This window comes from Ochotona princeps, chromosome 17, assembly GCF_030435755.1.
Source record: "Ochotona princeps isolate mOchPri1 chromosome 17, mOchPri1.hap1, whole genome shotgun sequence".
Lineage (NCBI taxonomy): Eukaryota > Metazoa > Chordata > Mammalia > Lagomorpha > Ochotonidae > Ochotona > Ochotona princeps.
The window spans coordinates 37,195,929-37,219,454 of record NC_080848.1 but is presented as its reverse complement, the minus strand read 5'-3'; the positions used below and the strand labels follow the sequence as shown (position 1 = coordinate 37,219,454).

At 40.7% G+C, this 23,526-nt stretch overlaps 1 protein-coding gene across 1 annotated transcript in view; it reads right to left on the bottom strand.

Annotated features, from left to right (window-relative positions):
* CPD (carboxypeptidase D) overlaps nucleotides 1–23,526 on the bottom strand; it is a 72,869-nt gene that overhangs the window by 44,758 nt on the left and 4,585 nt on the right. Inside the window, exon 2 of the mRNA XM_058675568.1 lies at nucleotides 22,976–23,223. Coding sequence (XP_058531551.1) covers nucleotides 22,976–23,223 — 248 coding nt within the window. The remainder of the gene's footprint in view (nucleotides 1–22,975; nucleotides 23,224–23,526) is intronic.

The window sequence follows — 23,526 nt, the reverse complement described above, 5'->3', positions numbered from 1 at the left end:
AGGACATACTGCCATCCAGAAACAAAGCAGGACACATAAGACACGTAGTTCGGAGCAACATAAATGAGCACTTTTTTTGCACATGTAAAAGTTAATGCCTACATTAAATTGTAAACATGGCCATCTCACACTCTAATTACACGAGAGGCAGTGAAGTATATGTACTACTTACAACACTATACTCATCGGGCTTGAATTCCAGCATTCTTTGTTCTTTAATTATTTTATTGCAACAGCAATTTAAGAAATACTAAGAGGCAGCAAGAAAACAAAGTTTGTAACATTTTAAAGTGTTACCTAATCAGGTTTCTGAACTTGACCTTAAAAGCATCATAAACTAGCCAGCTCCAACCAATGACACATACAAACATAACCTCCAGGCTAGCAAGCTGGAAGGATGCAAATCTTTTTAAATTAGACTCAATTTCAAGAAAAAAAAAATAGTTTTCCCAGCCTCTACTCCTTCTGCTCAACACAATAAACTTTATTTTTTTTTGGACAAAGACTCTCTAAACAATTCAAAAATAAAGATGACATTTATGGAGAGAAACTTCTTTTTGTAGGACCTATCCCATACAATGAGGAAATATTACAGTGAATAGTATAGTTTTATGGTATAGAAGCTAATAAAAGCCTCCTCTGGGAAGGTCATAATTAAGGTAAACAAAAAAGTCATGTGAAATGAAAAGGAAAATAAAAGATAATCACTTAAAATATATACAAAAATCAGTCTCTTTATTGTATTTTGGCAATAATCAGAAAATATAATTGAAAAAACAGATACCAGCAACAAAACCTACAAAGCAATATAAATTCAATATAAAAAAGTACACATACTATATGGGTCAGCTTTAAGGCTCAACTGGCTAATCATTTGCTTGCAAGTGCTGGTATCCCCCATGCACACTATCTCGTGTCCTCTATTCTACTCCCAACATAGCTCCTGATTATAATCTGGGAAAGAAGTGGAGGATGGCCAAGGTCTTTGGGACTCTGCACCCACGTGGGAGACCTGCAAGAAGTTCCTGGCTCCTGACTTCAGATTGACTCCAGATTGGCTCAGCTGTGGCCACTGCAGCCATTTGAGGAGTGAACCGTGTATAGAAGATCTTTAGTCTTTTCTGCTCCCTGTAAATCTGCCTTTCCATTAAAAGGAAAATTACATATATTTTTTTCTGGAAATTATATATTATAAATATTATAATACATATTATAAATATGACTTTGCAATAAAAATAAAGCTTAAAAATATATAAATATATCAGACTCTCTCAAATTTGTGAATGCCATGCAAATAATAGGTTTTTTTTAAAAAAAAATTTATTTTATTTTTATTGGAAAGTTAGATATACAGAGAGGAGGAGAGACAGAGAGGAAGATCTTCCATCCAATGATTCACGCCCCAAGTGACCACAATGGCGGGAGCTGCGCCGATCCAAAGCCAGGAGCCCAGAGCCTCTTCCAGGGTACAAGGCCTTGGGCATTCCCAGGCCGCAAGCAGGGAGCTTGATGGGAAGCAGGGCCACCAGGATTAGAACTGGGGCAGCCAGCCAGTATTAGAACCGACGCCCATATGGGATCCTGGCCCATTCACGGCTAGGACTTTAGCTGCTAGGCTACCGCGCTGGGCCCAAATAATAGGCTGTTATTATAACTACACCAAATGGCCTAAAATTTAATTTAGAAAAACGAATAGCTCAGAACTTCTGCAAAATGGGTGACAATAGTCAAGAAAACATGAAAAACTAAGAATGTTAGGTAAGAGAATTGCATTGCCAAGAGACCAAATTGTACATTATAAAATTATACTTAAGCATTTCATTTTAGATGTCAACACAAACAGATCAACTAAATAAACCAGAAATCATACTAACAGAAAAACGTACTTGGAATATGAGACATTTAAAACCAATAGAGGGGCTGGCTCTAGCTCAGCAGTTCCTTCATCTACATGCATCAGACCTAACCACTGACCCATTAAAACCAAAAGAGGAAAAATTGCTAACTGTTAACATACCTAAAACTGGCTAATCAAACAGTTAAAAAAAATACAAGTTAGACTTTATTTCATATCAAATAAACTCTTTAATGTATATGAAATTTAATGTAAAAAATAAAACCACAAACAGAGCTAGAGCTCAACATATGTATGTTTGTACTCTTAGGAGGAAAAAAATATATCTTTTCCAAATATGCCATCATGGGGCTGATGCTGTGTTGTAGCAGATAAAGCTGTTGCTTATGCATCCCACATGGGTGCTGGCCTATGTCACGGCTGCTCAAGATCCAGCTCCCTGCTAACAACCTGAGAAAAGAAGCAGAAGACGGCCCAAATGCTTGGGCCCCTGCCGCCCTCATGGAAGGTCTGATGAAGTTCTCACCTTTGTACACGCCGCTGAGCTCACTGAGGAGTCAACCAGTCTAGCTCTCTGCCTCTGTCTTTCTGTCACTCTGACTTCCAAACACATAAAACTTACAAAATATATAAATATGATATCAAAGTAGTCTGAGACCAGACTTTACTACCTAAAGTTTTTAAGTATGTTGTCTAAAAAAACTACCATAAAAATTATCAAGCAAAGATAGAATTGAACGAATCAGTGATAGAGATTTAAAAAAAATAAAATTTTTATAGACATGGTCCAAAGAAGTAAGATTAAACATTATTAAAATAAAAGAAAGAGAACAGGAGCTAGTGTTGTGGCATAGTAGGCCAAACTGCCATCTATGAAGCCAGCACCCCGTACAGGAGTACCAGTTTGAGTCTCAGCTACTCTGCTTCTGACACAGCTCTCTGCTTATGTGCCCGGAAAAGCAGCAGCGAATGACTCAAGTTCTTGGGCTCCTGACACCCATGCAGTTCCTGGCTTCAGCCTGGCCCAGACCTGACTGTTAACAGCCATTTGGGAAATGAAATGAACCAGTAGATGAATATCTCAATCTTTCTCTCTCTCCATCACTTTGCCTTGCAAATAAATCTTAAAAAGCAAAAGGAAACAGAACACATAAAAAAAAGAGCAAATGGAAATTTCAGATCTGAAAAATAACCAAAGGAACAGAAATGACAAGGAAAAAGAGTTACCCTGAGGATAGATAAGTAGAAATGACCTCATCTGAAGAACAACAAAGGGGGGGGGGAGATTAAAAGAAAAGAAAAACACAGTTTTAAGGACAATTCTAACAGGCCTAATAATAACGTCACTGGAATATCAGAGAGGAAAGAGTGCCTGGCTTAAAAAACAAAAAAGTTGAAGAGTTGATGGCTGAAAACTTCACAGATTGGTTCTGCATACCAAACTGATACAAACCATAAAACAAAGAAAATTTTGAGAGCCAGCCAGAGGAAAAATGATGCACTTATACAGAAAAAAAAAAAAATAAAAACAAACAAACAAAAAACCCAGTTCAAATCACTGCAGATTCCAAAGCAGAGGCAATGAAACAAAAATTTTAAAGTGCTGCAACAAATAACAAAACTGTCAATCTTAAACCCTGAGTTTTATGTACAGTGAAAATTTCCTGTAAGAATGAAAGTAATGCATTTTCTAACATATTTGGTCACTTAATACCATGACAATTAACTCCATAGTGTTGTAAATTGTTGTGGACATTTTGTTGTGGCTTTTCACTGGACAGGATGATATTCTGCCAGCTCTGCTTTCAGATCAGGGATGGTCTCCCCAAGAAACTGCTGAATTTATGTGGACAATAAGATGCTGGACTGTATGCATGGTACATGCTTGCAATGAAGGAATCATGACTGGATTTGAACTGTAATGCTGCAACAAGGTGGAGGAATTCAATATGGGGGGGAAGGCATGGGGAGGGGTTGGGAAATCCCAGAGATTGAAATTGTGTCATAAAATGAAACGAAATAAAAAAAAGAATGAAAATAAAATAGATGTTCTTAGTTAAAGAAAATGAAAAGAATCTAGTACCAGCAGCCTTGCTTTAAAAGAAATACTAGGTCCACTGGCATGGATAAGCACTGGGTCTGAGGTGTGCCAGACTGGGCTAGGTTGTAGCACCTGCTGGTGCTTGCAGGAGCAAGGGTGGGTGTAGGACGGGCTGGGCTGAATCTTGTACCCGCTGAACCACATGAGAGCTGTGTCTGGGAGTAAGCCAGGTGTGGCTGTAGCACCCAAAGGTAAGCTGAAATGGGTGTGGGCTGGCAGGGCAAGGCCACTGTACATGCTAGGACAGGAGGTAGGCCACGTCAGGCTGGGCCAAGAACCAAGCGATGTGCTCGAGACCTGACACTGGGAGGTGATCTGACAGAGGAGCTTGGGGAACTCCTACGTCAGGATGCAGTCCCTACAGGTGAGCACAAGAACTGAGGCTGGGAGCAGCCCAGACCAGGCCGGATTACAGTGCCTGCCAGCATATGCGTGGGTCAGGTCTGGGGGCGAGTCAGGCTGAGCAAGTTCACAGCACCCACTGGCAGATATGAGAACCAGGACGGGGTGCAGGATAAGCCAGGCTGGGGTGCAACACCATCCAGTTCACATTAGGGCTGGGGTTGGCCACCATCCAGGATGGCCTAGGCTGTAGCACCTAACAGCATGAGCTGGGAATGGTGGCAGACTGAGCAGGGCCAGGCTGTAGCACCCATCAGTGAATGCTAAAGTGAGGTGAGACATTGCAGACTGGGCCACAGCACCCACTAGCACAAAAAGACCTGGCAGGGGGGTGAGCCTGGTATGGGGGCTGTGAGGACTCCTCCGCTGGGCCACTGGTCCTGCTGGCGAGTATGAGAGCTGGAACTGGGGGAAGAGCAGGCTAGATAGGGCTATAAAACCTGCTGGCCTACATGTGAGCTGGGTTAAGTGGAGATCCAGGCTGGGCTAAGTGACTGTATCCACTGGCATATGCATGAGCCAGAGTAAGTGCAGGTTGGTGAGGCCTTGAAGCATCATTAGCTGGCAAGTGTTGGGATAGCAGAGAAGTCCTGTCAGATTAGACTGTAGTACCACATGGAAGGAGCAAGAACTGAGGCTAGGAGAAGGCCAGTAGGAAAATTGTGGGCACACCTCTGATGGGCTGCAGTTCCCACCAGTAAGCACGACAGCAAGTCTAGCTGGACAGGTGGTGGCACCACCAGCATGAGTGTGGGCTGGATAGAGGGGATGGTCAAGCTGAGCTGGGCTCCAAAACCCTTTGATGTACACGAGAGCTGAATGGGATGTGGGACAGACTGGACCAGTATGCTGCACAGACTGGCATGCGCAGGAATCGGGGCTGGGGGCAGGCCTGGTGAAGGTTATTGGGCGTCACCCCAACTAAGTTGCAGTTCTCGCTGGTGGGTATGAGGGCTGGGTGGGTGTGTAGTGGGCAGGGTTAAGCTGAGCCGCAGCATCCGTGGTTTGTGTATTTGATGGGGCTGGGACAGAACTGACTGGGAAACTGCAGCCACTGATGTGTTTGCAGGCTGAGGTGGGTGATGGACTGAGCTGGATCCCACACTGGCTGGCAGACACAGGAGTCAGGTCTGGAGTTACCTTCAGTGAGGTTTCTTTTGGGGTCCTCCAAATGGATCACTGGACTGATCATAGGATCATAGGATCCTAGGCAAGATAATAGGATCTGTGGTCTGATTTTGGAGTGCATGTGTCAGAACTGGGTCCCCTGGGTTGTTGAGGCTTGAGCAGCAGATGGCAGGCCCAGAAACACAGAGGGGACATGACAACCAATTCATTGTAGCCTGTACAGGGCATTTAATACCATGGAGGATAGAACAAATTGCACAACTCTTCTGGCCGACCTTTGACAATGAGTATTTGGGCAAGTGGAGACTCTAAGGTGGCCTATGTCAGGCAATGGACCTTGGAAGGATTTCCTCAACCTTAGAGCAACAAAATCAACAGCATCTTAGAATACCCAAACCACTTAAGCAGCACCCTTGGATCATGTTCCACATTAGGGACCCTGGGATGACATCAGGTGGCCATCCCCTATTCTCAGGTACTGATGGGGTTAGGCTCCTAGAAGCAGCCTTCTCCCCTCTCTCCCCACTTTCCCCAGGTACAAGAAGAAAAAAGAAAACTGGAGACAGTTGTCTCACCCACCCTCCCCCATTCCTCAACCCTCTCTACCCTAATCAGTGGACCACTCAGGCACGCGTCCTTCTTAACTATGTAAACATAATCAAAAATAAAACAAATTTATTTAAAAAAATGCTAGGAGCTGACAAGGTGGCAGAGCCAGTTAATCCTCCACCTGCAAACCAGCATCCCTTAGGGAGGCCCGGTTGTGTCCCAGCTGCTCCACTTCTGGTCCAGCTCTCTGTTTATGGCCTAGGGAAGCAGAGAAGGATAGCCCAAGACCTTGGGTCCCTGCACACCACATAGGAAGCCAGGAGGATGTTCTTGGCTGCCAGCTTCAGATCAGCTCAGCTCTGGCCACTGTATCCATCTGCAGAGTGAATCAGCTGATATAAGATCTCTCTCCTTCTCTTTCTGTAAAAATCTGCCTTTCAAATAAAAATAAATCTTTCAAAAATGTAAAAGAAGATCCTGCAGGCACAGAAAAAAATCAGAAACATGTAAGCTTGAGAAAGAAAAGCAGCACAAATGGTTAAGCATCTAGGTAGGTTCAACATATTATCTCTCATGACAGTTAAGAGCAAAAATAATTAACATTGTCTTACAGAGTTTTCCATAACACACAGGGAAAGTATGACACAAACAAGTTTGGGGGTCAGATCTGCATATTCTTGAATCAATAAAACATTACTTTCAGGTAAACTTGTGAAAAGTTAAGTATGTAACGGCTGGAGCAACTACCAAAACTAACTAAACAGAGAGGTAAAGGTAAAAATGCAAGAGATAAATTTAAATGAACTAGTACACAATATTCAAACAGTGCAACGGAGGTCAGGAAAGGGAAAGTACAGGAATAAAAAACAAAGCAGCAAACAGAAAATAATTCTTGAAATGAGTTTAACTCCAGATCCAAAAATATTACTACATTAAGTGTAAATAGTACAATCACAACAAATAAAAGCTGGATACTGTCAAATTGAAGTAAGACAAGATTCTGAGCCATGTACAAGACATTCACTTTAAACATAACAGGGGAGTTGAAAAAAATGGAAAAATATATCGTGCCAATATAGTCAAACCAAAGATGGAGTGGATATAGTATTATAAAGGAAAAAGGCCAGAGAGACAAAAGGAAACCCATCAAATGACAAAACTCCAAAACACATATGCACCTAATTTAAAAACAGAAGAAACAAAAACTGATAGAAAAGGAAATGATTAGACCCAGCATGGTAACCTAGCAGCTAAAGTCCTGACTCACACACACCAGGATCCCATATGGGCACCCAGTGGCCTTGCTTCCCATTCAGCTCCCTGCTTGTGGCCTGGGAAAGCAGTCGAGGATGGCCCAAAGCCTTGGGACCCTGCATCAGTGTGGGAGACCTGGAAGAAGCTCCTGGCTCCTGGCTCCTGACTTCGGATCAGCGCAGCTCCAGCCATTGCGGCAACTTGGGGAGTGAACCATCGGACAGAAGATCTTCCTCTCTGTCTCTCCTTCTCTCTGTATATCTGACTTTCTAATACAAATAAAAATAAAGGGCCCGGCGGCGTGGCCTAGCGGCTAAAGTCCTTGCCTTGAAAGCCCCGGGATCCCATATGGGCACTGGTTCTAATCCCGGCAGCTCCACTTCCCATCCAGCTCCCTGCTTGTGGCCTGGGAAAGCAGTCGAGGACGGCCCAATGCATTGGGACACTGCACCCGCATGGGAGACCCGGAAGAGGTTCCTGGTTCCCAGCTTCGGATCGGCGCGCATCAGCCCGTTGCGGCTCACTTGCGGAGTGAATCATCGGACGGAAGATCTTCCTCTCTGTCTCTCCTCCTCTCTGTATATCTGGCTGTAATAAAATGAACAAATCTTGAAAAAAAAAAAACAAATAAAAATAAAATAAATCTTAAAAATTTTTTAAAAAGAAAATGATGAATAAGTCTAGAATTACAGTTGCAAAATTCAAGTCTTCTCTCAAAAATCAACAGAATAAATAGAAAATCAGCAAAGTATGAAGAAGAATTCAATAACAGTATCAATTAACTAGAGCTAAACATTTACACTACATCTTACCCAACAACTGAATACACATGCTTTTCAACCACACATGGAACACTCACTAAGCCAGACCATATTTTGGGTCACAAAATATACAGCAAATTTAAAAGAACTGAAATCATATAAAGTATATTTTGATAATGATGGAATCAAACAGAAATCAGTAATAGAAAGCTTTCTACAAAGTATGCTCTTAATGTACATTTCTCATAAGTCTATAATAATAAACTACATTCAAAAACAAATAGTAAATTGTAATAGCTATCTAGATTTTTTTTCCAAGAACTCAATGGCCAAATAGCAAATTAACTTCTATTTCACAAGACTTACAAAAAGAAAGAGTGAAAGAAAAACTAATCCTAGGGTTGAATATTAAAAAGTCTATTTATCAACTTCAGGTGTCAATGGATCAACTAGCTAATTCTTCCCCTAGAGCTTGATGGCTCTAGGATACCTTATGGGTGCAACTTCCCGTTCCAGCTGCTCCACTTCCCATCCAGCGCTCTGCCAATGGCCTGGGAAAGCAGCAGAGAATGGCCCAAAGTCTTGGCACCCTGCACCCATATGGGAGACTAGGAGAAAGCTTCTGGTTCCTGGCATCGGATTGGCTCAGCTCTGGCTGTTGTGGCCACTTGCAGAGCGAACCAGTGGATGGAAAATCTTTCTCTCCTCTCTGTAACTCTGCCTTTTGCAATAAAAATAAATAAATCTTTGAAAAAATTATTTTTGAAAAAATTACCTTTTAAAAATTATCTAAAAACTTGGAAATTGTGAGTTACGAATAACTTAAGAATTTCTTAAGAAGACATAATCAGGCATTATTTGCCATCTATGTTAAACTTCACACTTATTTCCCCAATATTCAATGTCAGAGATAGTATGAGTCATTTTAACTAAGCAGTAGATTTGTTGTCTTGTTTTCCTCAACACAAAACTTAATTACACAAAGCTGGGGGGGGGGGGGACATAATAGGGAAAGTCAGTGATTTGTAAATAGACCTAAATAGGATTAGGTCACTTCTAACGGGTTACTTGAACACAAACACTGTAATACTAACGGCAGTGAATCTAACAACCAAGATGCTACTATGTGACTAATGAGTGGATAGCATATACAGTACAGATACAAGGCACAAAAGGATGGTTCATGTCCCAGGCGAGCTGAAGCATGATAGCTTGAGATTTCACCACACTACTCAGACCACTGCATGGTTTAAAACTCAGAAATTTTCATTTCTGGAATTTTCCATTTAATACTTTCAGGTCATAGCTAACCATGAGTCATTAAAATGCAAAAAACAAAATGCAGCTAAGGAGAGACTACTATGCTTCAAAAGATAGCAAAATAGTCTCATAACTTGGCATTTTGGTAATACTTTCTTTAAATTTTTGTTTTGTTTGAAAGATTTACAGAGAGCTCATCCATCCACTGATTCACTCCCCAAATGGCTGCAACAGCCAGAACCTGGGCCGAGCCAAAGCCAGGAGCTTCTTCCATTCTCTCATGATCTCTCATGTAGGTGGTAAGAGCCCTTGTACTTGAGCCATCTTCCACTGCTTTTTCCAGGCCCTTATCAGAGAGCTGGATCAGAGGTGCAGCAGCCTGAACATGAACGGGCATACCCATGGGATGCCAGTGTCACAAGCATTGGCTAAACCCACTATTCCACAATATGACTCCTGTTAATAAGTTCTTTAGAGACCATGTATTAAGTGGTAATTTTGTACCCCCTTGGTTTTTTTTTTTTTAAGATTTAATTTTTATTACAAAGTCAGATATACAGAGAGGAGGAGAGACAGAGAGGAAGATCTTCTGTCCGGTGATTCAGTCCCCAAGTGACCGCAACGGCTGGTGCTGTGTCGATCCAGAGCCAGGATCCAGGAACCTCCTCCAGGTCTCCCACATGGGTGCAGGATCCCAAGTCTTTGGGCCATCCTCGACTGCTTTCCCAGGCCATAAGCAGGGAGCTGGATAGCTAGGCCACCGTGCCAGGCCCACCCCTTAGTTTTAAGAGCTAATAAGAAGCAAGTGATTAGCATTGTGGTGAACACACTACTAGAGATACCTGTATTCCACACTGGAGTGGTTCAAGTCCTGGCTAACACTTCGGGTTCAGCTTTCTATTAATCAGCGTGCTGGGAGGTAGTAGGTGATAGTTCAAATAATTGGGTACTGCCCTTCACCTAGGAGACCTAGACTGAGTTCCCAGTTCCCAGCTTTCGCCTGGTCCAGCCCTGGATATGGTGGGCACTTGGGGAGTAAACTGAAGATGAGGATCTCTGTGTCTGAGTCTCTCTGCCTTTCAAATAAAATCAATGTTTTTAAAAAGTTAATGAGTGTTGATATTCATGACAAATTTTTAAGTGGAAAGTGAGCCACCTGAATGAATAAAACAGACTGACCTTGAAAGTACCCCAAAATAGTTAATCTTTAAATTGAGGTTCAAGTTGACTGAAACTTAACTGAAGTCAGTCTTTGTATTCTGAACAACTTATCATGTAAAAATCTATTTCCTTCACCACTCCCACTGAATATATATTTGCCAATGATATGATTCTACAAAGTAAAACTAAATTATATAGTGCTGCATCTGTTTCTAGTTCTTAGTCAACCCTGCCTCACACAGCTCTTTGAACTTCATTTTTTCTCCTATTTTTAAAGCAGTCTTGCATTTCTACCACCTGAGTTAAACAGAAACGGACAGAGCACAAGTAATCTGAATCTGAAGATGTGGAAACCAAAGCCTAAAGCAAGGTTTGGTTTTCAGCCTTTGTGTAGACCCATTACCACACGACCAAGTATACTACTGTACTACTGATAAAGGTCATATTCTATATCAATTTTATTTCTGTTTACTAAAGCAAATGTTTGACTCAAGTAGAAGCAAATGTTCTGTTTAGATACTGTTTTCCCTGTTTCTCTCTCTCTCTCTCAGACCTATCCAATGGTTAACTCCTTAAATGTCCACAACAGACAGAGCTGAGCTGATCTGAAGCCAGGAGCAAAGAGCTTTTTCTGGATCTCCCTTGCAGTTGCTGGGTCCCAAGGCTTTGGGCTATCCACCACTGCTTTCCCAGGCTGTAAGCAGGGAGCTGGATGAAAAGTGGAACACCTACATGGGATGCCAATGCTTGTAGGCCAAGCATTAGTTAGTTGAGCCATCAAGGTGGTTCCAACCCTTTTCTTTTCAAATTAGCACTCAATTTAAAAAGAGAGACAGAGAGCAAAAGAGAGAGAAGAGAGTCCACCAGCTCTATTAAGACCCAAAGAAATTTACTAATGGAAGCTGATTACCAACTGTGCTCTTTACAGATGAATGGACTGAGAATTAATATCTGATCTGTCGGCATTCCTTGAAGTGCACTCACTTTGTAGGTGAAAAGGCATTCATCTGTTCATTTATATATAGGTTCTAGTTTAATTTCTGGCAGTAAGCAATTAAATTATGCCAGAAAACAATATCAATTCAAGTTTCAAAATCATGGATATTGCCATATGCTTTCCAAATGTCTTGTAACTCTCAAATCTTTCTCACATCTATGTTTGTTCCAAGCTCCATAACCCATTTCCCAAGTACATACTGAGTGCTTAACTAAGATGAGTAAATCAAGTATTTACTTCCAACTGTAACTCCTTTCCCATCAAACACACACACACACACACACAGAGTGCATATTTCTCTCAATTATTTTTCTCATTCTTACTTTTCCAGGCTCTCCCATGAGTCCCACTAATAAGGGTATTAGTCCCACTAATAAAGGTATTATTTTTCTATTCCATAGAAAAACCATTCTCCATTTCTGCTCTTCCAGGAAACTGTCTCTGCCAACACAATTTTCACAAAGACAACTCCAGACTGAAGAGCACCATACTGTCCTTACTACCAAAGAATTCACACTTGAACAAGAGGCACAAAAAACTATCAGTAACCTCAAAGACAAGTACTATCCTGATGGCATAGACATGAAGCTCTAGAAAGGCAGACAGGAGACTCACTACAGAATAGGTTACAGTTAGACTGAGGAAAAGCATTCAAGACGGACAGCAGCCTACTACTGTGTGAAGATGCTCATTTGAGGGAGGGGAAGGAACAGGAGTAGTTCAGTGGCAGGGAAAAAAAGTAGGAGATGAAGCTAGAAATATAGGATTGAGTCTGTGGGACCTTCTATGTCATGCTAAGTCTAGACTTGATCCTATTAAAATGTAAAACTGGCAAAGACCCAAGAACCTCTGGTTTCTCTCTGCTTGTTGTTTTGTTTTTAAATACATAATTTAAAAAAGTAACACAGGCAGTAATACATAGACACATTTTCTGTAAATGTGACAACTGGTAAATTACTTAGACATCAACACCTTAGATAAATAAACAGACAGCAGGAGAATCAGATATAATGACAGCATTCTGTACCTTGCTGCACATACTCCTTAGAGTACACCGGCCTATTTACGTTACTCAAGTCCCATGAATCCTTATTCATGTTTATCTTCATGATGTAACAGTTACTAAGAGAAATGTTTTATTCTTTCTTTATTTATTTTTATTAATTACATTGCATTATGTGACACAGTTTTATAGGTACTGGGATTCCTCCCACCTCTCCCCAAACCCTCCCCCCATGGTGGATTCCTCCACCTTGTTGCATTACCACAGTTCAAGTTCAGTTGAGACTTTTTCATTGCAAGCATATACCAAGCATAGAGTCCAGCATCTTATTGTCCAGATAAGTTCAACGGCTTCTTGGGGAGACCATCTCTGGTCTGAAGGTAGAGCTGGCAATCAATTAAAAGCCCCAACATAACATCAGCCACAATTTATAACGTTATGGAATTGAGTGACATAGTATTGAGTAACCAATATGCTAAAAGAAGAAAGAAAGAAAAGAAAACAAAGAAAAATGCAAGTTCTTAACTACATCCTGTGCCTTCTTCATTGACATTTCAATTTTAGTTATGAGAAATGTTTTAGGGCCCAGCGGCGTGGCCTAGCGGCTAAAGTCCTCGCCTTGAACGCCCATACGGGCGCCAGTTCTAATCCCGGCAGCTCCACTTCCCATCCAGCTCCCTGCTTGTGGCCTGGGAAAGCAGTTGAGGATGGCCCAATGCATTGGGACCCTGCACCCATGCGGGAGACCCAGAGGAGGTTCCAGGTTCCTGGCATCGGATCGGCGCAGCATCGGCCCATTGCGGCTCACTTGGGGAGTGAATCATTGGACGGAAGATCTTCCTCTCTGTCTCTCTTCCTCTCTGTATATCTGACTTTGTAATAAAAATAAATAAATAAATAAATAAATAAATAAAAGAAATGTTTTAAATTTCCAGCTATATTTGTGGGTTTATTTCTTAGCATTGGGTATTACACCTTTTTCATTAACACACTGCTTAGTGTTTCTTGGATTCTAGTTTTCTGGTATTATATCAGTTAATTCATAAGGCCCTTTTAATGACACAGAAAACTAAGAGTAAGCTTTTTGGACAATCTTTGCACCAAACCTACCCTTTATGTTGTTGAGAGCAGTTTGGTCATCGTTTTTCCCACGTTCTTTCCCTTCCATCAGCACATACAGTGTACTCCTTAGAGCACACCAGTGCTGCTCAATCTCACCTCTTTAGGACAAGATGACTGCCCACATAATCAAGGAGCTCAGACCAAACAACAACAACAACAAAAAGGTGGAACTGTTACATTACATGTTATCTAGTCAGATTTCATAACACTGTCCACAGTATTAAATGAGAGGGAACAAAAGCTTGACAAAACCACAGAACACTTTCTTCTTCTAAAGGAGAAAAAAAAACCTGTAATTTTCTGCTTAATTGGTAAATGTATTGCCAACTGGTTGAGACAGCAGTTGGGGCAATTATGTCACACATGGGAGTACCTGCATTCAATTTCTGACTTTAGCAACAGTGATGAGTCAAGCAGCTAGGCTCCTTTCACTCACATGGGAGGACCCGAACTGAATGCCAAGCTGCTGGCTTTGACACTGCCCAAGACCAGGCAATTACATATAAGTGAATGAACCAGATGTATCTGCATCTCAGAAACAAACAAAAAAAGAAGGAAGAAAAGAAAAGACAACACAAGACAAGACAAGACAGGCTCAGCCCTAAGTTAGTAATGGCTACAGAAGACCCAATTATAAAGCATGTGGCAGTGTTCCTAATTAATCACAGAATGTACATACTGATACGAAAACTTCCGACCAATTACTGATCTCAATACTCATTCATGTTATAGGGAAGGCAATCTAAAATGAATTATCTAAGATAAACATTTGTGGTACAGTCCTTACTGAAACAATGGAGTCATAAACAAGCCAGTGCAAAAGAAAAAGTGCACACAACATACAAAGCATTTTGTTCCTATTTAAAACTGGAAAATAATTAAACTCTACCACAGGATCATCAAGAACAATGTTTTTTTCAAACAGATTTCCATAACCCAACAATGGATTGTAAACTACATTAACAGATTGACACACTTTTTTATGAAAGAGAACATACTATATTACAATATTACAAGACTATATTACAAATGCTGTTTCATGAAACTGTTTTATTTACACACACAGATATGAATGCAAATAATCAGCTAAAAGGTGTTTCATATAGGTCACAACTGTAAATAAAAGTTAGAAAACTATTGCTTAAAGATCTACCAGTAGAAATCCTCGCCTTGCACATCCTGGGATCCCATATGGGCGCCAGTTCGTGTCCCGGCTGCTCCACTTCCCATTCAACTCCCTGCCAGTGGCCTGGGAAAGCAGTGGAGGATGGCCCAAAGTCTTGGCAACCTGTACCTATATGGGAGACCCAGGAGAAGCTCCTGGCTCCTGGCTTTGAACTGGCTCAGCTCTGGCCCTTGCGGTCACTTGAGGAGTAAAATAGCAGATGCAAGACTTTTCTCTCTGTATCTCCTTCTCTCTTTGTAAATTTACCTTTCCAATAAAAATAAATCATATTAAAAAAAAACCCTACCAGTAGGCAGGCTTATTTTCTTAGAGTAGGAGCAAGCTAAGAAGAACATCTTTATAAATTTTTCTAAGATTAAACGTTTAAAGATGATTTATTCAAGATTTTAAATAGCTGTGCATTTCAAGTAGGCACTTGGCGTAGCAGTTAGGACGCCACTTGGGATACCAGCACCCCATATCAAAGTGTCTCCGTTTGAGTTCCAGCTCTGCTCCAGATTCCAGCTTCCCAATAATTTTCACTCTAGGGTGCAGTAGGTAATGGCTCAAGTAGCTGGGATCCCCATAAACCACATGGGAGACCTGAATTGAACTAGCAACCATCAGTTTTGGCCTGGTCTAGCACTGGTGGTAAAGATTTTGGGGTTATTAACCAGTGGACAGCAGCTTGCATGCTATGCTCTCACTCTCATAATTTGTAAAACATATTAGTTAAAAAACCAAGTAACCATACACTCATTTTCAGATGGTAAGAATTAATTTATTTAAAAAGTCTTCAGAGGAGGCTGTATCCAATATGGGCACCAATTTGTACCCTGTTGTTTCAATTCCTATCTAGCTCCCTGCTAATGTGCCTGGGAAAGCAACAGAAGATGGCCTAAGAACTTGGGTTTCTGTACCTATGTGGAAGAATAAGAAGCAGCTCTTGGCTCCTGGCTTCAGACTGACCCAGTTTCAGCTGCGACAGCCATTTGGGGAGAGAGCCAGTGGCTAGAAGATATGTGTTTCTCTCTCTCTGTGTAACCTTATTTTTCAAATAAAAAAAATAATCTTAATAAATAAATAACCTGTTTACTTTCTATAGACCATTCATGCTTCTTTGTGCTGGAAACAGAAAATGGAGTGAGAATACTTAACATGTTTTTTTAAGATTTATTCATTTCGGGCCCGGCGGCGTGGCCTAGCGGCTGAAGTCCTCGCCTTGAAAGCCCCGGGATCCCATATGGGCGCCGGTTCTAATCCCGGCAGCTCCACTTCTCATCCAACTCCCTGCTTGTGGCCTGGGAAAGCAGTTGAGGACGGCCCAATGCATTGGGACACTGCACCCGCGTGGGAGACCCGGAAGAGGTTCCAGGTTCCCGGCTTCGGATCGGCGCGCATCGGCCCGTTGCGGCTCACTTGGGGAGTGAATCATCGGACGGAAGATCTTCCTCTCTGTCTCTCCTCTGTATATATCTGGCTGTAATAAAATGAATAAATCTTTAAAAAAAAAAATAAAAAAAAGATTTATTCATTTCTGGGCTCAGCAGCGTGGCCTAGTGGCTAAGGTCCTCGCCTTGATCCCATATGGCCGCTGGTTCTAATCCTGGCAGCTCCACTTCCTCTCTATCTCTCCTCCTCTCAGTATATCCGACTTTGTAATGAAAATAAGATAAATCTTTAAAAAAAAAAAGATTTATTCATTTCTAATTGAAAGTCAGACTCAAGGAGAGGAGAGACAGAGAAAGTTCCTCCGTCCACTGGTTCACTCCCCAAGTGACCACAACAGCTAGAGCTGAGCTCATCCAAAGTGAGGAGCCAGGAGCTTCCCCCAGGTCCTCCATGCGGGTACAAGGTTTCAAGCCTTTGGGCTATTCTCAATTGCTTTCCCAGGACACAACCAGGGAGCTGGATGGGAAGTGGAGCAGCTGGGACACGAACCAGCACCCATATGGGATCCCGGCATATGTGAGGCAAGAACTTTAGTCACTAGGCTACCGTGCCAGATCCAAGAGAACTTATCTGCATGAAGTGTAAATTCTAATGGAAACAAAAAAGCCATAGTGCTAGATGCCAGGATAAGTGTATTATATACATTTTTGTTACAGCCTCACAATCCTGAGGTAGACAGTGCATATTTCTCTATCTTTCACACATGTAAGAATTGCAGCTTTGAGAAATTCATTAATTTACCCAAGCTGACTCACACACATACATACATGCACACACAGATACATATACTGACAGAGCTAGTCGAAACAGAAGTGAGACTCAAACTCAAGATGGTGGCATTCCAGAGCTCTACTATTATTCTTGGAACTGCAGGAAAAGAAAATATAACTTAAAAAAAAATCAAAGCCAATGTTCAGCCTAAGAAAATTCTAAAAGTTACACAAAACTGTGAACTTTGATCAAATAATTGCAATGTTTTATAGTCTGGGGTTACCTGCTCTTAAATTTTCTAAGTAAAAAGAGCAAAATTCTTTTTTGTTCCACTGGTTCATTCCTCATGTGCTTGCAATGACTAGGGCTAGGCAAAACCAAAGTTGAGAGCTGGGATCTCAATCCAGGTTCCCAGTGCAGATGACAAGAACCCAATTAATGACCTGAGCATCACTGATACCTTCCAAGGTTTGCATTAGCAAGAAACTGAAGTCAGAGGCAGGATCCAGAGATCAAACCCAGGTACTTTGACATAGGATGCACATGTCTTAACCACTAGGTTAAATGTCTGTTCCTCAAAGAAGGCAATTCTTAAAGTTGACCTAAAACTACAGTTCCATTTCATTAAATTATGTTTTGAAAAAACATACTAAACCATCAGTTGAATTTTTTTCATCAGTTGATTTTTTAGAATGTCTTCAAAGCTGTAGAGAAACAATGGTGCCCAACAGAAACACAAATAAGCAATTTGTGACTTAAAAAAGGGGAAGAGAGTTACGCTACCCTGCTGCGTGAACAAGTTCAGGTTTGGCTCTCATTACAACGAGGCTTTAACAGGTGAGTGTGCCAGCTCATAGGCCTCATTAGGACAGTCATTCCCTGAGTGGATCCTGCAGACTTCACAGGCATGTTGAGGGAAGCAAGGCCCACCCTCTTGAGTGGCTAGTCAGCCCTGGCAAGAAGGTAAAAGTTTTAAAAACAACATCGTCCCATATTTCATGACAGGAATGCACTGACTGATTCTTAATATCAAGACATATTTCTATTTTTCTCCCACTGTATTCCCATTACCCATTACAGGATATGGGACATGACAGGTGCTCAGCAAATCTTTGATTAATTACATTTCACAAGTTATTTCCTCCTTCACACCTTGATTTTCTACATGGCAAAAAGGCTGGAGTAGATCAACATATTCACTTCCAGCTCTAAAAACCTGTACTTTGTTGAGCGTAACACGTCATCATATAGAGCATCAGTAAAATTATTCCAGGATATCCGGGTTTGAACTTATGCCCAGTCACAAGTTTCACAACACCTTACTCACTGCAGTCCTGCCTAAGTTAAACAAAATGAATTTACCCTGTCAAAACTGTTGGCACTATCACAGCCTCCTTCTCAATTATATGTTAAGGCAGGAAGAGAAATCAAAGTAGCTATTATAAGAGTAGCTTAAAGCATGTCTGATCATTCAGCTAAAATAGGAGAAAAGTTGATGCTCATAACAACAGTAACAAAGGCAGCTTCAAATTTTAGCTTCTTCAAATGCTTGAAGAGTCAAAAAAAATCTTAATTGGTTGAAGGTACACTTACTTAAGATAGGATATTTATTTTTTCAGGAAGTATATATCACATTTATATTCCTCAATTGTTAATTAGAAATCACTTTCTAATCTTTCATAATTTTTACTGAAAAATGAAAAGCACATTATTGTTTAAAGCTTTAAGTAATACCATTTCAACGAAGCAACAACTAAATCATAAAACTATTAGTTTACAAAGTTAGGTTTTATTAAATATATTTACTGAAGATTAAAATGTAAGATTTGCATTTCAAAGTATGTTCCTTATCTACAAAAACATTTTAATGTTTTTCAGATTATCCCCACTTATTATGACAAAAGTCTAGCTTCAATATATCTCAAATTTCTTTATGAATGCTTATCATATACAAAGAACATGGCAGATAGCACAGGAAAGTTGGAAACCTCGAAGGAAATATTATATTCTCCAACTTAGGATCTAATTTGGGTATACATGGCTTTAAAAGGAACATGGGATAGGTGCTATGGCACAACAGGTAAAAGCCACTGCTTACAATGCAACCACAATGGTGCCAGTTCAAGTCCTGGCTGCTTCACTTTTGACCCAGCTCCCTGTCAGCATCCCATGCAAAGCAGCAGAAGATGAGCCAAGTGTATGGCCCCTGTAACCCAAGTAGGCAACCTAGAAGAAGCTCCTAGTTCCTAGCTTCTGGCAATGGCTTGGCACAGTTGGCCCAGCTCTGGCCATTGTGGCCTCTGCAGAGTAAACCAACAACTGGAAAATCTCTCTCTCTGTTGCTCCCTCTAATATCTTCTTTTGAAAGTCATGAAAATTCAAAGATTTAAATAAAGGCAAATTAAGGGATATAAAACACTTTAATAATGTGACTATTATAAAAAGTTAAGGAAGGCCAATGGTATTTCACTTTGGGCAGATTCAATAAGAGAAAAAGTTTATGTTGATGATCACATTTCCATATGCTTACACTTTATGAAAATGTTTAAAGCCATAGCATAAAAACAAGATTATATTCAAAAGTTTAAGAAGAACATTTAAAAATAAAAAGTAAACAATTCAAGTTTACTTTATCGATTCTCTTAAAAATAGTATGCAGGAGTTGGTGCAATGGTGCAACAGGCTAATCCACTGCCTTGCGGTGCCAGCATCATATATGGATGCTGATTTGTGCCCTGGCCGCTCCACTTCCCATGTAGTGCTCCCTGCTTTTGGCCTGAGAAAGCGGCAGAAAACGGCACCATGCCTTGGGACCCTGCACTCATGTGGGAGCGGCAGAAGAAGTTCCTGGCTCCTGGCTTCAGATCGGCTCAGCTCTGGCCACTGCAGTCATTTGGGGAGTAAACCAACAGATGGAAGACCTTCTCTTTCTGCCTTTCCTTCTCTGTGTAAATCTGCCTTTGAAATAAAATTAATCTTTTAAGAAAAAAAGTATACAATGAAAAGCTGAAACTCTTGCATATTGCTGAGGGAAATGTGAATGGTATGATCACTAAGGGAAAGAATTTGATAGCTCTTTGAAAGCTGAATAGAGAATTAGTATACAGCCCAACATTTCCATTTGTGGGTATATATACAGAAGAAGTACAAAGAAGAACTCAGATATGTGTGTGTGCCAATATTCTTTACACCATTATTCACAATATCAAAGTGGAAATAATCTAGTGCTCATCAACATATAAATGGGAAATATTGCATATACAGAGCATATGTTTCAGGAGCTGGTATTCTTGTGCAGTGGGTTAAGCTTCTGCCAGAAATGCTAGTATCCCGTATCTGAGACCTGGTTTGAAACCTGCCAGCTCTCTGCTAATGTACCTGGGAAGGCAGCAGAAGGCAGCCCAAATGCTTGGGAGCCTGCTACTCACGTGGGAGCCTGGCCAACCCCAACCATTCTGGCATGTGGGGACTGAACCAGTAGATGGAAGATCTCCCTTTCTCCGTTTCTCCCTTTCTACCACCCTGCCTCAAAAGTAATTTTTTTTTCCAAAAGACTATTTTTCAACCATTAAGATGATGAACTTGTAGAACACAATATGCTAAGTGAAATGTACTAGACATAAATAGGCAAATATTGTATGATTCTAGTTATAAGAAATAGTTAGAACAGGTAAATTCATAGAAATAGAAAGTAGAAGTTATCTGTGGCTTGGGAAGGGGAGAGCGGGGAGTGAGAAAATGAAGTGAAAACTATGACTTTCAAGGGTTACGGAGTTTCTGTTTAGGGTTATGAAAAAATTCTAGAAACAGATGGTGGTGATGACTGCACAACACTGTACTATAAATACCACAGAATGCTACACTTCAGAGTGGTTACGAGGGGACAGGCATTGTGGTTCAGTGGGTTAAGAAGCAAATTATGACACCCACATGCTTATCGAAGCAACCCTTTCAGTCTCACCTGCTGTGTTTTTGGCTTCCAACCCAACTCCCTGCTAATGTGTCTGCCATCCACGTGGTCAACTCCGATAGAGTTTCTGATTCTTGGCTTCAGCCTGGCTACTCAGTTGCCTTGCCATTTGGGGAGAGACCCAGAGAACGCAAGTTAATCTGTGTCTCCCTCTGACTCTGTTACTCTACCTTCCAAATAAGTCAAATCTTTTTTCAGTGGTGAATTTAAAAAAGAATGGTTAAAATAAGAAACTTTATATATATATAAAATATACATATATATATATGTATATCCCTAATTTTTAAAATAGCATTCTGTGATTACTTCACAGATTGAAACACAACAGGAAAATGTGCCTGTATAAAAAGTGGAAAGATCCAGTTAGCAGTGAGCATATTCATCAAGCTATTAAACTTGGCCACTTGCATCATGACATTATGTACCTCCTGATTTTTTTATAATTTAAAAAAATATTTATTTGTTTATAAAGGCAAAGCTACAGTAAGATAGGAAAATACAGGGTTATTTTTCATCCACTAGATCACTTCCCAATAGCCATTGTGGGGCTCGGCCAAATCTAGGAGCCTGGAACTGAATCTGGGTCTCCCCTGTGTGTGTCAGGGGCCCAAACACTTGGGTCTTCTTTGGCTGCTTCTCTCTAGCCATAAGCAAAAGACATACATAGCAAATGGAGCAGCCAGCCAGCCAGTATCTGTCACAGGCAGAAGCTTCACCCACTACACCACAATGTCAATCTTACATTTTCTAAAGTTTGGTAGAGTGCTAGTTTATGAACCATAGAAACCAGCAATGTAAATTTGAAATGTCTGTTCCTCCTAAGTTGATTCCTAACTCACACATCTCCAGTGATAGAACAGGCATTTCATCCAGTGGTGAAAACCTTGTCTCCCATCAGTGTACCAAAGTTCTTTTCCGTTTGTTTTTAGTTTTCATTATACAGTTTTGTTAGGTATTTAGTTTCCCCTGGTTCCCCCTTTTCCTTCCTCCTCTTCTCCTCCTATCCTTTTTCTCCTATATTTTACAATAATACAGTTCTTCAGCTGTGTCACGATTCTAACATTCTGTTATTTACATGTGCCATGACATTGTAGATACAGGCAATGGTATACATTTGCAACCTTCATGCAAAATACACACACACAAAGATATACAGCTAAGCAAGCACACACTCATAGTCTGATAAACAAAGAGTGTAATGGAGACTAGAGTACTAGGAAACAAAGAACTGCAGTAGGCATCTCTACTCCTGAATACAAGAAGGACCCCCAATTAAACTGTTAAATATGCCTTCAAAACAAGATGCTGTATACCTCCTGATATGACATGATGTGGTTTAAACAATGACAATGGTGAGAAATTTTACCTGACCCCTATCATAAAAAAATGATAAATCTAAACATTGAATATTTCATGAAAATGATATAAGGTTATACAAGAGAATTTCCTTATATTTGAAAAATACATGTTGAGTAAATTACAGCTGGACTATTATGAAATCTAAAATGTACTTTTCAATGGTTTGGCAAAAGATTGTTGGGAAAGAAGTGAGGAAGAGTAAAAGCATTTGAAGATAATAGTAGGTGAATTTAAATGATGGATGGAGGGGCAGACACGTGGCTGAGCAGTTAAACTGCCAGCTAGGGCACCAGCATTCCACATCAGTCTCCTGGGTTCATTATCCAGTCCTGGCTCTGGATTCTAGTTTCCTGCCTAATGTAGACCCTTGGAGGCAGAGATGAGGGTTCCATGACTGGATTCCTGCCACCCACACGAGAGGGCTGGACTGAATTCTTAGCTCCCAACTTGAGCCTGACCTAGTCTCAGGTCTTCCAGGTGTCTAGGGAGTCAGCCCACAAAGGGAGCTTCCTTGCTCATTCCTCAAACTAATTAATTAAGTTAATTTGAGGGAAAAAAAATGAAATGAAGGGATCTTTTTTTTCAATTCCACTACAGGCTTAAAATTTTTAAGATTTTTTTTTTCAAAATTAAAATTCTGCAGTTTCCTCTTTCCTGTTCAAAATATACTCTTAAGAAAGCTAAGTAGATAATGGGTATATAAGGCAACTCGGTGCTTTGCATACCTTCCACATCATACCAGTGTGCACCGTTGGTGATTCCATCTTTGAAAGTCTCCTCTTCATCTCCTGGGCAATGAGGTTCTCCGGTTTTCATTATGGGGTGGTTGGATGCATAAGCTTTTGCCAAGTACTTGAAGACTTCATCATCTGAGGTTTTGCTATAGATACCAGTGGCCTTATGTTCTGGAGAATCATCAAAAGGATAGCTTGCTACCACCGAGCCACCATGAAGGTTTCCAGAAAGCACAAACCTTTGAAAACACAACCAAATCATCTATCGTTAGAAAGGCACATATATTTCAAAATTCCACAGCATCTTTATAAAAAAATGAACTCCCATATTCCTTGGAGACGTAGAAAACAGCTAACTCTATAAGTAGACCACCACTAACAGTAACAGAAAAGCAAATGGAAACAAAGTATGATTAATTAAAAACCTTACTCAGTTTTTATAATAAAGTTAACCTCAAGTAGCTTTAGAATTTTCCATCACTGAAAAAGTAACTGAAGAATGCAGCATAAATTCAGGAAATGTCCTAATCAGTCCCAAGTCT